At 40.9% G+C, this 17,617-nt stretch overlaps 1 protein-coding gene across 6 annotated transcripts in view; it reads right to left on the reverse strand.

Annotated features, from left to right (window-relative positions):
- Window positions 1–17,617, reverse strand: part of ARHGAP21 (Rho GTPase activating protein 21) — a 106,334-nt gene that overhangs the window by 19,323 nt on the left and 69,394 nt on the right. For 3 of the 6 annotated variants that reach the window (XM_081931411.1, XM_081931413.1, XM_081931410.1), the window contains exons 7-9: window positions 13,665–13,694; window positions 10,227–12,186; window positions 33–188 (exon numbers count right to left, since the gene is read on the reverse strand). In XM_081931411.1, coding sequence (XP_081787537.1) covers window positions 33–188; window positions 10,227–12,186; window positions 13,665–13,694 — 2,146 coding nt within the window. Of the gene's footprint in view, window positions 1–32; window positions 189–10,226; window positions 12,187–13,664; window positions 13,695–17,449; window positions 17,552–17,617 lie in introns of those variants that run through there. The other 3 variants (XM_081931415.1, XM_081931414.1, XM_081931412.1) reach the window with 3 other exon arrangements.

The following is a 17,617-nucleotide window of genomic DNA, read 5'->3' on the forward strand; positions in this document are numbered from 1 at the left end:
TAGCTAAAGAAGCCTTGACAGCTGTGACTTACCATGGTCATGGGATAGTTGGCGCCGAAAAGGGACAAGAGAGGTAGGGCTAGGAGGAACTGTAGCAATGGTGGGAGCGCGTGAGGCAGATGCTGAAATAACAGCAGAAGCCGGAATGTGGGCGATATCATGGTCAGTACTGGGACTAGCTGGCTCATCTACAAGGCAATACACAGCGAATTACTAAACCTTAAAAAGTGTCAATTAATTGGCCCAACCTGGGATAATTAGGTGTGGTATGGTGCCCCTGTGCCCTTACTAGACACACCAACACAACACCTCTGTGGCACAGACATTCCAATGCCATTCCAGGAGAGATAGGAGAAAAATGATTAAAAATAGTTTGCTGCACTTTTGAAGAGGGGGAAAAAATTCATGTGAAGAAAAACAAATTAATTAAAGAATACATACAATCTAATTCACATTATTAATGAGATAATTGAATGAAAAGCAAAGATAAGATTGTTACATTTACAACACAGCTGGAAAAAAAGAAGAAATGTTAAACTGAACAAAAAATGTACTATTGCAGTGTTCACTTTCTTCATAAAATACATTTTTCACAAGATTGTATATAAATCTAACTACATATACATTTGTCAATAAAACAAATCTTTTTTAAAAAAATCTATCAAGTGTCTGACTGCTGTCATTTAAGTGAGACTTCAATTAAAATAAGCTGGAAATAAGCAAAACAAACTACTTGAAAGTTACGCATAAATAATCAAAACACACATTATAATTAATCACCAGGCAAAGAAGGGAAATTTTTGTTATTTTCACAGAAAGCCTATGCCACTAGCACATATGCACTAGCACAAGCACACCCAATGATCCTGTTAAAATAATCAGTTCAGATTCACAGTGCAAGTTCTAGTATGTCAAAAGTTGCTACTGCTACATACCAATTATCACTTCCAGTAATTGCTGATATAAGTTATCACAATCTGTACATATCCAGCACCTCGTAGTTTCTAGTGCCACAAGAGTCATCCTGCAACAGTCAAGAAAGCCTAAAGATCTTGAGATTCCCAGATTTGCAAAGATGCAGACCAGGCACGTCTTCTAGAAGATAATATTAAGCCTGATCTATGAAATTCTAAAAATAACAGAATAAGCTGTTTTCTTAAACTTTCAATGTACAGGACAAAACTGTACAGCAATCCAGAGCATGAGCATGTTGCACTCTGATCATTAATATGTATTGATTCTAGGTGCTATGCATTTTAATATGCTGTGCTTCTGAAAGGCCCATTGAAATATGCAAGCCTTCACAAACAGAGGTTTATTCTTTTCTTTGAATGAACACATCAGCACGTACTGCATTGTGTTTTCAAAGCGTAATTGATGGCTCTGCTTTAAGGAGGCAGTGCCTGTAGCATCCAAGTTTGGTAGTACATGCACATACAAGCACACAGACTTCTTCAAAATAATAATGACAACATTTTCAAGAATAGAAGGACTTAGCTAATTCTCTGACATCTCCCCCTTTAAAACACTGAGACATTGCAGCAAGAGCTTATAGATGGGAGCAAGGCGTGACAATCCAGACTAAACACACATAAACACTTCACAGCTAAATATGAATATTCTTCCTAATGATTAGAAAACTAGACACTTTAAAAGAAGCTAAATAATTAGCTGGCATTCATACAACTGTCACTTATTAACAATGATTTTATTTCTGAATAATTCTTAAAAGCAGGTCTTGAAAACAAAATGCATTGTAGCATACATCCATACTACTCCTACTTCTACTTCTACTGATGATGATGATGATGATAATAATAATAATAATAATAATAATAATAATAATAATAATAATCTGCCTATCTTGTTGTCCCAGCCACTCTGAGCGGCTCCCAACAAAGTATTAAAAACACAAGTAGACATAAATTATTAACTTCCCTATACAGGGCTGCCTTCACATGTCTTCCAAAAGTTAAAATAGTTGTTTATTTCCTTGACATCTGATAATAATAATAATTTTATTATTATCCAAGTAAACACATTCTCCTCATTAGCTGCTCTTTAAAAAAAAAAGCATTTGAAAGAGCTGTATTTGCAGTTGTTTGGGTGCCTCAAACTCCAACCAGAGTAAAAACCATTTCCTCTCGTACCCAAGAATTAAGGTAATGTGTGTCTAAGAAACAACATGATTTCCCAGAGTACTGTACATGACATTTATCCTACAAAAAAGAGCTTGTGAATCCCTGAAGAATTTGGAGCGGTTATATCAAGCTTGAATAAATGTCATGCTATTAAAATATCAAGCATTCATTTTACACTGAGCCAACTTCCTATAAACAACTTCAGTGCATTTTTTTACATGCTGTTACTAGTCAGACAATTGTAAAATCACACACATACAACCTCTCCCCTCTACTTTTTAATAGGAAGGAAAAGATTAACAGTGTTCACAAAATCATCCATTTGCACTGTCAGGCAGGACAGCATATGGTGCAGTCAGCTGATATGCACAATCTTGACAGAAAACACTGCCCATTTGTTCAGGATGTACATAGCACGACTCCTGCAAAGAGCTTCACTGTGGCCAGTCTGTAAGGTAGTGTGAAGGATGTCAAGTCACAATAGAGGAATTGAAATCAGAATACAGTTTAGAAAGATAAGTATGCTTCTGTTATTTTCATGGAATCCTCAAAACTGCCTAATAGTAAAAATGACAAATTTGCCTAGGCATAGTCTTCTAATTGAATCACACTAAATTTTGCTTGATGTATCTTAATGCAGTAAAATAGGATGCCAGAATCAATTTCGCTTTGGTACTTGAGTAATATGCCATTAAGCTACATCATACACAGCAGCAAACAGCTATTTCAGACAGTCTGCAGCGATATCAACAAAGCAAAGACACAAACATCAAAAACAAACTTTCATATATTGTGGAGTAGTAATCTTTCATACTACTGCCTTCAGTTTAACATCCATTCATAGCTAAGCCTCAACTCTGTGTAGAGCACCAAATGCCAATGTGAACTTCCTGCCAGATATGTGTTTTAGAGTTCAACATTATGGCCAGGATCCAAAGAACTGTGTAACTAGTTCTGAACACCCAAGGGCCTTTGATCTGCAGGTTCATGAATAGCAGCCATTCATACAGTATTGACAAACCATTCATGTCACTTTAAGGAGTTTTCAAAGCAGTTTGCAATATGGCACAGAATCCTGAATTTGAAAGGGGAGGGGGCGTCAGAATTTTTGAGCCCTATGAGCCTAGACTATATAATTTTGAACATGAAGACATTGCTACAACCTTTGAATACAGAATCATGGAATAGTAGAGTTTGAAGGGATCCCAAGGGTCATCTAGTCCAGTGTTTCCCAACCTTGTGCCTCCAGCTGTTTTTGGACTACAATTCCCATCATCCCTTGCCACTGGTCTTGCTAGTCAGGGATGATGGGAGTTGTAGTTCAAAAACAGCTAGAGGCACAAGGTTGGGAAACACCGAATTCTAGTCCAACCCCCAGCAATGCAGGAATCTCAACTAAATCATACATGACAGATGACCATCCTCTGCTTAAAAACCTCCCAAGGTGAAAGCATCAGTCAGAGGTAATGTAAGAAATGGCCATAAGATCATACCACTGTAAGGGGTATGGCAGTCTCTCAAGTAACTTGGTCTCAAGCTGTATAGGGTCTTATATGTTAGTATCAAAACCTGTAACATGGCCCAATAGCAGGCAGGCAATGCAAAGCCGGCAAATCATGTGTTATATGCTGATGACTGTCTGCTACCATAGGCAGCCTGTCCATCATACTCAGTATTAGATGCAGCCTCAAGGGTAGCCCCACAAAGAGCACACTGCATTAATCCAACCTTGAGGTTACCAATGCATGGACAACTGTGATTCAGTGTTACAATCAACCACAAAGTCTCACAATACCACTGGCATCTTACAGTTCATTCAGGAGGAATTTAATATAGAGAAATGAATGAAACCTGGTTCAGCAATAGGAGATGTTTTTTATCTCACACCAGAGGGACACTCCGTTGTCACCCGAGACAGATGGAAGCGAACAGCCAACAATAACAGGCCCAATCAATACCTGTTTACTTGGAAGTCAGTTTAGCTGAGCTGAACGGGAGTTACTCCAAAGTAAGTATGTTCAGAAATGCAACCTTATATTCATTATTAAACATCGCAGAAATGTGAATGATTCATGGGAATTAGTTTACACACAAACTTTGAACATTTGTTTTATTATTATTGAACCCTTTTTAATATAGCAGGATCATATTGTATTTGGAAATATTCTTGCTGAAAACGCAAGAAGCAAATGTATCAAAAAGTTGTTACTGATATTAGAAACAAACAATTGATTTAAAATTAGCAGGAGCTAATTTTAGCAGGAGCTAAGCAGCTGAAAAGACTAAAAATGGTAGCCAACTAAAACTCATTCAAGTACTATTTTCATCATATTAAAAAGGAGGAGAGAAGAATCTTGGGCACAAGCCAATTCCATTAAAAATCAACATACCAGGCATTTGACAGATTATGGCAAGCTGGTTGATGGCCTATTGGATGGAATGTTCTTGCGGCTGAAGCTTTTGTTACTTTTCTACTAGGTTTGTTTATGGCAGTGGCGTAGCGTGGGGGGTGCAGGGGGGGCCGGCCGCACCGGGCGCAACATCTGGGGGTTAGGGGGCGCAAATCCACGGGTTAGGGGGCGCAAATTACTTGCCTTGCCCCGGGTGCTGACAACCCACGCTACACCACTGGTTTATGGGTTATTGGAATGGTTTTATTGAAATGTATTGTTTCATAAACTGTGTCTATTAGCACGTGGCGTCAATACTCCTCAGTACTTCTTCACTTGCAATGGGTGCGTGGCAAATTTGCATCTTCAGACCCTTCAGCGCTGACGACATCATGGAGACATGTCTCGTATGGCAGGGGCAAGCTGTGTTTACCACCTGATTCTAAGGCACTCTAGAGTTCCAGTTGTTTAAGGCACTCTAGAGTTCCAGTTGGATTTGGACTTATAGGGAGGGGAATGAGCAACCCCTGCTGATCTCTCACCCCAAAGCCACTTTGGGGTTTCTTCTGGGCTAAAAACTTCAGCCACCCAAATTTCAAAACCTTGCTTCCCAAAGATGCTATATGATATCAGGAATTTTTACTGCAGCTGTTCTTGGAATATTTTAAAAATCCATGGGAACTACTTCTCCCCATGAATCCCGGCACCAAGGATGTTGTGAGGATCTGATGGGAGTGCCTACAACTAGCCACTAGATTTTTAGGGAAAGAAAAGAGAATGGTGCTGCCAACAGAACTCTTTAACATTTGTTTAATCCATTACGAGCCAAACCCAAAATCTAAATGAAGTTTGCAGTTTGCCTCATAAAGGAGTCAAGTTGATTCCCCAATTTGGATCTGCAGTGATATTACTAATTGGAAGTAAAAGAGATTCACATTTGTACAATGAAACCACAATGCCAAGCTGCTGCCACCTTTCCAAAGGGCATACAGTGGTACCTTGGGTTACATACGCTTCAGGTTACATACGCTTCAAGTTACAGACTCCGCTAACCCAGAAATAGTACCTCGGGTTAAGAACTTTGCTTCAGGATGAGAACAGAAATCGCGCAGCGGCGGTGCAGCGGCAGCAAGAGGCCCCATTAGCTAAAGTGGTGCTTCAGGTTAAGAACAGTTTCAGGTTAAGAAGGGACCTCCGGAACGAATTAAGTACTTAACCCGAGGTACCACTGTACTAGTTAGACTAGCGGTCCTCTTGAAGAGAACATTAAATCTTTCAGTCCTTATTTCCTATTTTACCTCTCAGCTACAGGGATTGCATTTTCCCCCTTAAGAGGCCACAAACTTTGTGGTAAAACTATGGTTTGTCTTTTGGCTTACTAGCCATTTAAATATGTTGTTGACATCTTTTCAGAAATCCCTAGTAAGTAAGACAGACAGACAGACACACACACACACACACACACACACACACACACACACACACACACACTAACAGCAGTACAGTGGTTAAAAAGCTGAGCTGAGATGCAATGACAGAATGCCTGAATCAAATTATCACATCTGCCATGAATGTGGGCTTAGGCAACAGACCTTTTCTCACTTTCAGTACAGAATCTGTAATTCTGAAAGATTTTTACCTTTTTCAATTAAATGTGCTGAGAAATTTATCAGGACTAATTTTGTAACTTTTTAATCAATCAAAATTTGTTTGTTGCACTGTAACCACTACTGAGTTCATTTTTGCAATTTGTTTTGTACATGCAGAAGCTGCTATTCATATTCTTATTAGTTTGGCTACAACATTTAGTCAATCCATTGGCCAAATGAATCAATTAAAATATTTGGGTCAGCAGATGTTTTAAATGAGATTCTTTAATGGTGCTTATCTTATGAAAACTGCAGGTGGCAAGCACCATCTTCTACACTTTCTCCTCTATCTGAGAGAATGGGAAGTGACCATTCATGCATCACCTGACAACAAAGAAAATAAACTTTTTTCTCTTTAGAACTATTGCTTTTTCTCATGTACATACATATGTAGATGGGGCATTATTGTTTTGCTTGTTATTATGCTATGTATTCTTGTGTATATCACCCTGTCATATTTGGATTAAAGGTGGTATGTAAATTTAATAAAAATAATAATCAATTAAAACAACTATGATTTATTTAATTAGGTGATAGTAAAGGTAAAGGTTTGACCAAACTGCGGGAGGCAGTGGAAGATAGAAGGGTCTGGCGTGCTCTGGTCCATGGGGTCACAAAGAGTCGGACACGATTAAATGACTAAACAACAACAAAGGTAAAGGGACCCCTGACCATTAGGTCCAGTCGTGGCCAACTCTGGGGTTGCGGCACTCATCCCGCTTTATTGGCCGAGGGAGCCGGTGTTTGTCCGCAGACAGCTTCTGGGTCATGTGGGCAGCACGACTAAGCTGCTTCTGGCGAACCAGAGCAGCGCACGGAAACGCCGTTTACCTTCCCGTCATAGTGGGACCTATTTATCTACTTGCACTTTGACATGCTTTCAAATTGCTAGGTTGGCAGGAGCAGGGACCAAGCAACGGGAGCTCAACCCGTTGCGGGGATTCGAACCGCCGACCTTCTGATTGGCAAGTCCTAGGCTCTGTGGTTTAACCCACAGTGCCACCCACGTCCCTAATTAGGTGATAGTCTCAATTATATACTAAGTGACTGTGATTCAATGAACCATATTCCTTATTCCATGCACTCCTGAGTCTTTGGGCTTCTCTTTCTTAAATTTATATGCCTGCCCACCTCTACCCCCAGTGCCACAAAACACATCACAACTAAAGCTCAAAAGCAGTTTATGGCATGGGAACTACTTTTCAAAGGAAAACTTGTTTTAAAATCCCATTGAGGATGTCTAAGGGCTTAGCACATCTAAGTAGCTCCCTGGATCCAAACCAAACTAAATAGGCCAAGTTAAACTAGCACTTATAGAAAACTATTAAAATTCTTTAAATAGGTTTTTTTTAAAAAAAAACCATTAAGGCCTCCTAGAAATAAAATACATCACAGCAAGGTCTTAAAAGGGTTTGGGTTAGTAGTAGGAATCAGGTCAGCAGTGACATGTAGTACTGTGTCCTTACTGTATATTTAATTCTTTGCATATCTAAGATTTTGCAGAAATTAATAATGCTGACATAAGGTGCACCTGGTGAGGAGGGGATAGATGTTAGTCAGAGGCTACTGCCTCTGAGGGGAAAGCATGCACTGGGTGGAACTGGCCATCTAGCAGCTGAATGCCTGCACACTGCTATTCCAGCCATCTACTGTTTTCAGTATAACCTCTCCTACAGTCTTAAGCAGGGATGGCTAACATGTCACCCTCATATACTGCTGGACCACAACTCCCATCGTCCCTGACCATTGGGTCATGCTGGTTGGGCCAATGCAATCTGGAGTCCAAAAATATCTAGAAGGTTCATGGGGCAAGCCTTCCCAGTAAAAACAAATAAATTATGTCTGATCTGAAAATGTCCACTTACCTATTCACCTACCACAAGAAAGAATGACCTCTGTGTAATGCAGGCTAGGAAGGTCTTGCCATTTTGATAGGTTGTTCCCTCTTTCGTGCCATTAATATACCACAAGGAGGTCCAAAACATTATACAGGCTTTCTAAGTCTATTTGGGAAATTGCACAATTTCCCTCACTGCTGCTTGCTGGACATGGGTGCTGTGCGGCAACTAAAACCTGACAATGAAACTTGAGTATTTTAGACAAAATTGCTCCCATGAACTTCAGCGGAAGAACAGCATATGAATTATGTCTGTCAACCAATTAAAGAACTGTTAGTCAATTAGCAATGTGAGTTTAAGTGAATTAATTTATGGATTAATTGATTAAATTGAAAACCCATCTATTTTTACCAGGCCTTTGTTGGGTAGGGTAGTTGGTTTCACTTTACGACTGGTTTGACGACTGGTTTTAATTTATACTATTATACCTTGCCCTGGTATTGCACTGTGATTAAAGTAAAGTTTAAAATATTTTACTATTAATTTATAAAATGGGTTATAACCAGTGTTAAGTCATAGGCAGACCTACTGAAATCAACTGACTTAGGTCTTAGTTTTTTATCAACCCCCAAAAATGTTCATAAATATGTATGTGAGGAAAACCAATAATTCTGAAGCCATAAGTATACTTACTGCATTATTAGACAATGCATGAATATCATATAAGACATTATCTTAGAAGAGGCATTCCCTGCTTTGTATGTGAAAGAAGGGGGGATGCCTCTTAAGGCTAATTAGCATCTGTTGTTTTACAAACATCTGCATTAAATAGAATAAGAATGTTAATTAGGGCAGCTGTTTAAACAACTGAAAGGTTAACCAATCAATAGATTCAATACTGCAGCCCTAATATAAATTATTGCCATCTACTTTGCTCTTCTTAATCTCTCCAGCAATGTCATGACTTAACTGACCTTCACATGTATCAGCAGCTACTGTCAGCTCTCTGTGCACCTATGCTGCAGCACACCTGTGCATTGAGATATTCTCAGAAAACCAACTTACAACTTGAGTTAAAGTATAACTGTCACAACCACAGCCTCAGAAAGCACATATGTAAGTATCTGAAAGCCTGATTAATGTTAACAGTACATCAAGTGCGTAACAACAACAACAACTTGTACTTCACCCCCACCCCTACCAATCCCACTTTCAAATTTATTCAGCATATTGCTATGACCTTCACTTGCCAGTTCCTCCATGGGGGCCTCTTTTATTACATAACAAGCACAATCTTCTTTTCCTTGCTTCCAAGGCTGCAAACCGACAAGCACACTACTCCCACACCACAATTCTTCAATATCTTCTTGACCTCTATGTTCTTAATATACTGTCTGGCTTTCCCATTTCTGCTTTTTCTCCTTACAAATTACCTTATATATTTACTCTAGGGTTTTAAAGATATGTGCACATATACAAATTCAATTGTTTCTGTTTTACAAAGCTTTGCAAAAGATTGACGGCAATGACTGAGCTAAATAAGTAAGAGCCACACATGGCAATACAGATTCATTCACATTATTGCAGAATAAACCTTTAAAATCACTTGTAGCAGTGAGGGTGTATAGCAAAACTTTTTAAATTAAATATTAACTTCTTAAGCATTTATCATGTCACAAAAATGCCTGCTACTGTTTTTATAGGTAAATACATATTAGATGCAACACAGAAAGTTAAGCATGTTTATGTTCTGTTAACATCAGTGGGATTAAGACCCCATCACTTACACCAAGTTGCATGGGAGCAGTTTCCCCATGGAATTTCTGCATACAACTGTGATGTGTCTGTGGATACCAGAACCAGGAAAAGGTCTAATAGCACAGGTTGCTCACATCCCTAGGAGGGGCAGTGCTAATCAGGAGAAAATCTTTCCCCAGTCAAGTAGTTGCAATAATCATACATACACTGTAGTCACACTGGAAAACATTACAGGAAAACAGCTCCCACACATGTACCTGTGAAACGGGCCTAGAAATACTGGAGCTGAACATTGTATTTTCTAGATTATACCTGCAAAAATTATGAAACTCAAATAAATTAACCAGAATGATGCATAATAATTTAAAATATATATAATAATAAAACCAAGTAGCAGATCCAAAGCCATGTATTAGAAGCAAAGAGATGAAAACCAATGGTTTAGCTCACCTATGAATGGAATGCATGCCAAGGAATCACCAGGTGTGCTGGCACTGGAAGCTTTCCTTTCTTCTATTATTTTTATATGGACCTCTCGACGTGCATCATTGGGCAACCAACAAGTAGTCTCCGGGGCTGGCTCTTGATCATTTACCGCTAAGATGTAGGACTGATGCCGCAAAGGCTGTGGTGTCTGATGGCCAGAAGGAGACTTTTCTCGCAAGACAACTGCTTCTGTATCCTCATCTACAACATCCCTTGGATGGCTCTCGGATTCTTTTATATTTTCCTTTTCAAACTCTTGAACCTTCTGTCTAATAGAGACATCCAAGTTAACAGAGGTAGTTAAATGCTCACTCATCTGTGGGACAAATTTGGCAGAAGCTAAACAGGTAGTAGGGGATAGAGTACTCGTGTCTATTTCCGTTTTGTGACCTGGCACACTTTTTGCTTGTATCCTTGATTGTTGATTCAACAAACCACTGTTGTACACATGGTTTAGTTCTCTTTGGTCTGCGGTAGTAACACTATCCAGGCTCTGATTAAGGGAAAGCGACGGTTTTGCTGCATAGGGTACAGAAGTCTTCAATGAGTTGCTTCTTGTGCTTCTAGCTATTGAGTGAGATGATCTTTCCTGAAAAACGGTTGTAGGCTTTGAAGTTCCACCAGAGGTTGGCAAATCTCTGGCAGGCTGCTGTGATTTTACATCAGGTGGAGCCTTCTGGAACTGTGGGGTTGACCCTAAGGCTCTGCTGTTTATTCGTCTACCATCTGAGCCATAAGCACCCGGAGCCACAGAAAAATTTGAGCCTCGGAGAGACAAGTGAAATGCATGCTGCCGGGGTCTCTCATAAATACCTCGCCGATCATCTTGCTCAGTAAAGCCAGTCCACTTGTTAGTCTTTTTTCTGTCTCTGTTTGAATCTGCAACAAGATTCTCAGTGTGAAAATTTTCTAATGTTTCGCCCTGCTTTCCTAAATAGTCCCAAGACTGTGTCCTGTGATTCCGGGGGCTGATAGATGGTGAGGTTAGAGCATCTTGAGAGGCACTCCTTGGCCACTCCTTCAACAATATAGGATCTTCAAGTCTTTCCTGGGACACACTCCTTTGCCGTATCTGAATGGACTGTGGGACCCTATCATGAGAGGTGCTTCTGCGTCGTACCTGTGAAACACTGCGATTTGGTACCACTTGATTATAATCTGTTGTGTTCTGAGATGCTGCTCTTAAACTATCTAACCTTTCCTGTATGGTTCTGCAGCCATACATGTGCAAACGTCTATTATCAATGTACTCTTTGTAGGTTTTGTAATTTTTCCAGTCTATGGTTTGGTGGGCATTTGGAGAAGTGTAGTGATTGGTAGTGACAGAGGGAGAACCTGCACTTTGAGTAGGAGATCTAGTATTTGAGATCCCTTCTGGATGCCCTCCATAGCTTCCAGACTTGCTAGCTATTCCATTGGGATCTACTGGCCTTGTGAGTGGCGTCTGAGGAAGTACAATGGCAGTGGGCATTGGAGAAGGTGGTGATGTGGTTCGCGCTTTTGTTTTTATAGTGGTTTGTTCCTTAAGACCATATCTTACTTCCTCTATCCGGTGTGATGGACCAGTATGATTTATTCTACAGGATGACAAGTCTACAGCCTTCTCGGAAGGCACAACAACAGTTCTTACAGTCTCGTTGTTGCAAACACAGACAGCTGTGTTAGATTTTGCAATATCTGTTGGGGATGGAGGCACTTGTATTTCCATTCTGTAGGCCTTTTCTGGTTGTGCTGATGTCCGTACAGGTCTACTAGCTGGCTGCTTACCAAGTGAAGAGTCAGGAGGTGCTTTCTCAGTATCTTGTGCCTTGACAGAAGGTGGAGATGCTAACCGAGGATAACATATTGGTGGTGGTTCAGGTATGTTGCGGGCATTACCACTGTAAGCTTCATTGCCTTTCAGGTAGGCATCTTGGGAATATGCCTATACAAAGAGGATTCAAAAAGAAATGAAATTACTAAAAATGTGAATGTGAAATCATCACCATGTTACAGGGAGATGAATCCAGTAGACAGCTAAATCCCTTGAAGGGCAAGGACTTCTCATATGAAACAGCTCTTTGCTACAGGTATCTGTTCAAAGAACAAGAAGTGTCAAATGCCTTCGTTATTACTCCCTGGGTATGAAAATATACAATGGAAAGTCTCCACAAAGTATTAAGCATGTTTTATATAAGTCAAACAGCAAATCCCAGCAACTAATGGCAGCTGATTAAGGGAACACAGAGATTTGTAAGCATAAACCCAAACCAAGTATTTCTGTTCATACACATCCTCAAACCCAGCTTCACAAATTCCTCCTTTTGATCTTTTTTTATGCTGGAAGCTAAAATTATGCAGCAATCGACAGGTTAAATAAGGAATTCTGTTAGCCTCAGAAAACGTGCAGCTCTTTGCCACATAGAGAAAACATGTAGCCTATGTAAATACTATTGCATTCAATACTGATTGCTTTTCTAAAAGGTACAATTACTATATCTAATGGGAGTAGACAGTGGCAATGTCTTTGTTGGCAGCCAACGCCCACCCTCCTTCCAAATAATCTTACATGTTACTTATTCCATGAATTCCATACTACTCACAGCAGTGCCATTTTTTAACCCAAATACACCACCAACATACATGCTCAGGCAGCTATTTATAAGCACTTCCTTAGAGTGGAATGCAGACTATCACAAGCCATATATTCTTTAGGTGTTTCACAATTTCCACCTTACCTTTTAAGAACCCGACGCCTAAGGAAACCATTTGCTTTACATATTGCATGTTTCCCTTGCATCAAGACATTTCTGAAACCATCATACAACTAACGATGCAAGATCTGCCTCCGGAACATACAAATGCTATTATTTTAGACTTTGCCATCACTTCCTTTAGTGGCAATATGAAATCAAAAGAGCTGACAGCACACAGCTTGCCAATGCACAAATCTTTCCCAAACATTTTTTTTTAACACAGCTTAGGTGTGGTATCATATTACAGCGTTTCCTGCTTAAATCATAACATGCTCCATTCAGCCAAATCAACATGCCCTGCCTTAGCATTAGACAGGTTGTAAAAAGCCCAAATGCAGCCATAAACATTAGACTAAGAGCAAAGTGCTGAGGATGAGAAGGGCGAGGTACTTAAAACACACGGCTGCAATAAATATCACTGGCAGCATTAGTTAAGTGCAAACAAAATATTAAAAGCAAACTGGCAAGAAATAAACCAAGTAACTAACAGAAACACAGGCACACATTAAAAGGTAACAGAATCAATATTACAACTGAGATTCAGCTAACCAGCAGATCTAGCTCGCTTTCAGCAACTTGCAGGCTTTAACAGTCCAGCATCTTGCAGATCTACCAAGAAACACATGCCTTACAAAAATCAGAGAAATGGCTACAGTACATTTCTTACCAGTGCTGTGACATCCTTTGAAAACTGCAGCTGGCAGAAAACAGGAAAACATAGTAAAAGCTGCTTATGGGTGTAAAGACAGAATTATGTGGTCATGTTGAAGCGGGATACACAGCAAGCTAAAAATACATCTACACCGATTTCTCTGGAAGATACCAATAGAGGTAAAGGGCAGTGGAGCATAAACAATAACTTCAGCCTCCTTGTGAGCATGTCTGTCTCAGGCTTTTACCTGCTTCTTGCATTTATTCCCTAGCCTTCCAGAAAAAGAAAAGACAGTTGTGCTGTGTTGCTTCAGTGCATCTTTTCTGCTGCAAACGGAGCCCTCTGGTTGTGCTACAAGGCGTCCCTTCTACTAGAGCAACATAACGGTCTTTCATCTCCCCTGAGCTGCTACCATCCCTGCTTCCAGATGACGAAACAAGGGTTTCATTATGCATTTAAAATCCATGCACCCCTTCCCCACATGCATCGGAACAGAACCACAAGCTGTCAGCTGACTGCAGCTGCTTTCATACTCTACGTCTGACATTAGAAGGATGATTTCAGAATAATCCTCAGAGAAAAACAGCCTCCCCATGTGATCGTTTTCATTTTGTATATCTTTGGCGTTTCTTCAGAGACAGGCTGTGCTTCCAATTGCAAGGTGCATGCTAATACAGCTGTCTGATTTTTGCATGCTCTCTCATGACGGAAAATGGGGACTCTGCATTCGTGTACTTTTCAGATTAGGAGGGGAAAATAGGAAAGCAGACATAGACGCATGAAAAAGCAAGCTGTGGTACAGTCTAAGGAAACAACACATCCGCTCACACTCTGAAATATGCCAATACTGCCTCCCTAGTCCAATTTAAGCATATATACTCAGCCCAAATCTGCAGGTTTGCAAGATACCCTACTTAAAAACCACAAAAAATGCACCACATTAGCTCTGCCTGAATATATATATATAATCTGGGAATGACTAAAATGATAAATTATAGGAAATGAACCAGTTTTGTATTAATGAAGGGAAAGAAAATTCAAAAATATATCAGAATATAGCATAGTTCTTCTAGATAATTCTTTTAGCATATATTTTCATTATTTTTAAAGTCAATGAAGAGCATTTTTTTTAAAAAAAGAAATATTCCATTTACAATTTCAAATTCAAAGCTGTTTAATATAAAATAAATCCACAAGGATACCATATACAGCATGGGTGGGGAGCCTGTGGACTACAATTCCCATCAGCCTCCTCAGCCAGCATGGACTGAGGGGATTCTGTAGTCCAGCAATCTTGGGAGAGCTTTAGGTTTCCCACCTCTGTGGTGCACAGGGTAAAGTCTTCCCAAAGCCGGTGCAAGGCATAGTACCTCCTGGGAAAGCCGCTTCCTGCCCTCCTCTCTTCTTCTCTCCCCCTCACTTTTGATATGTTTTGCTGCCAATGTGGCAGCATGCCTATGCTTCCTCACTGTGGAAGGGATTCACTCCTCAGAATGAGACATTCTAAGTGAGGTGGCTCAGGAAAGGACCTGACCTGCCGCTGCTTTTCTTATGCTTCTAATTATTTAAAACAGGAATTTATATTTAAAAACAGGAATGAGAGGCAGCAGCATGAGCAACCACACTCAGAATACATCACTGGGGAAGGAACCCCCTTTGTCAGAGCAAAAGCCCTGCTGGCTTCATGCTGGTCAGGCTGGAGGTGGGCTTACCCTCTTACCACACATGTATGGTAATTTAAAACAAATAAAAGGGGGGGATTAAATGTGTCCCTTTACTTATTCTACACATCTCCATTCCACTGGTACTGCCTCCCTCCGATGTCACTAGTGCCTATAGGCTAACCTGTGATTTACCGTATTTTTCGCCCCATAGGACGCACCGGCCCATAGGACGCACCAAGTTTTTTGGGGGGGAAGTAAAGAAAAAAAATTATCCCCCCCCCAGGTACTTGTGGGGCCAGCAGCGGGGAGAAGCGCTCTTCTCCCTGCTGCCCGCCTGCAGACCAGGTCCGGGGACAGCGGGAAGATGCGCTGCGCCTCCCCGCTATCCCCGGAGCTTGCGGGGCTGGCGGCAGGGAGAAGCACGCGTCTCCCCGCCGTCAGCCTCCAAACCACATCGGGAGACAGCGGGATGGCGGCGTTCCGCCTCCCCGCTGTCCCCCGACCTTGTGGGGCTGGCGCTGCGGCTCTCCTGAAGCCTGGAGAGCGAGAGGGGTCGGTGCACACCAACCCCTCTCGCTCTCCAGGCTTCAGCGAAAGCCTGCATTCGCCCCATAGGACGCACACACATTTCCCCTTCATTTTTGGAGGGGGGAAAGTGCGTCCTATAGGGCGAAAAATACTGTATTTATTTTCATATCTGGAGCACAAGGGAAGCACATCATGCCACAGAGGCTGTAAAAAGATACGGGCCTTATGCACCTTTAAATCAACCAGCTACGTCCTAACTTCTGGACCTGCCAAATGATATGTAGAACTGTAGAGCTGGAAGAGACCCCATCTAGTCATCTAGTCCAACCCCCTGCAATGAAGGAATCCTGCCCACAGCCACCCTTGGGTGGGCTCGAACCACCAACCTTCTAGATTACAGCCAGACGCACTGCCCCAATATGCCATGAGGTTTTCATGGACACTAATATGCTACTGAAGTTATTCAGCATGACTTCACAAATCAAAGCACAAAAAACGTAGATGGTCCCATAACTGTTTAGACCAAAAGTATCCTCACAGACCACAGAAGGCCGCAAGCCTATCCACAAACAGACACACAGCCATTCACTGTCACAACTGCTTTGGTTTATTGTAATGGACGCTAGGAAATTCTGAGCAGGCCTGATAGAAGAAAACCTGGAGATTTCTAAGAGCAGTTGTGGCAGCATGTCCCCATAGCAACAAGCTGCGGAAATTAAGCTTCTAGCCAAGATCCAATTAAAACACACACAACTGAGGAGGCCGCACCCTCAGAGGGGAAAGGCCTCAAAGTAACTAGGGAATAAATAAATAAAAATCAAAGTAACTGGTGGGGGAAACCCATGTAGGGTGTGTCCCTTACAAGGCACCCAGCCTCCAAACACTGGTAACGGAAAGAAATATTGTACATGGGTTATAGACCTAGTAGGCCTTTCCATTTGTGCAATCTGAAGGTTTGAGGCCTACTGCTTGCTCTCAGGATCCTTGCCCTTCTTGACTGGCAGTAATGGACTTGCCACCCCGAACCTCATAAGTAGTGAATGCTTTACCGATGGGAAGGACAAGTTCATACTGTCTCAAAAAAAAAGGCAGTTCGAAGGCCTTTACTGAAGAAATCAAATTTGCACTTCCAACCATCCTTGATAGTTATCACACAGTACCCAATGCATCATTTTAATTTAATTTAATTGTTTTAGTAGGATGATAGAGTAGTAAATGGCCTTAAGGAGCGCCGGAGGAAACAGATGATATAGGTTTGTTTCTAATCTGGCTTTTATTTATTTATAAAAGCATTGATATACCCCCATCTCATGTAAAACACCAAAGCCGTATGCAACAATGTATACAAATGAAACAAAACATAAAAGCACCACGAAAAATATACAAAACAATCATTAAAATTACTGCCTAATCCACAGAAAAATTAAACTGAATAGGCCAGCTAGTATAAAGGGTCTTCAAGAGATGCCTGGAAGTTAATCGGAATCTCTTCTCGAAAAGTATTCTGTCTCCACACAAGATCGCCCTGGTGGATTATTTACACTGGGGAATGGATAAGGAGATTGAGACCCTATTGATTCTTGTGGACCTCTCAGCGGCTTACAGTACCATTAACTATGGTTTTCTTCTGAGATGTCTTGCTAGATTGGGAGAGACTCAGGTTTTTTCCTGGCTTTTGAGCTTTGGTTTATACAGTTGCCCCAAGGTTCTATTCTATTCCCCATTTGAAAAACAACAACAGGAAACTGCTGGCGGATGAGGAATCATCCAGAGATT

This window comes from Podarcis melisellensis (genome assembly GCF_964234715.1).
Source record: "Podarcis melisellensis genome assembly, chromosome: 12".
NCBI classification, from domain to species: Eukaryota; Metazoa; Chordata; class Lepidosauria; order Squamata; family Lacertidae; genus Podarcis; species Podarcis melisellensis.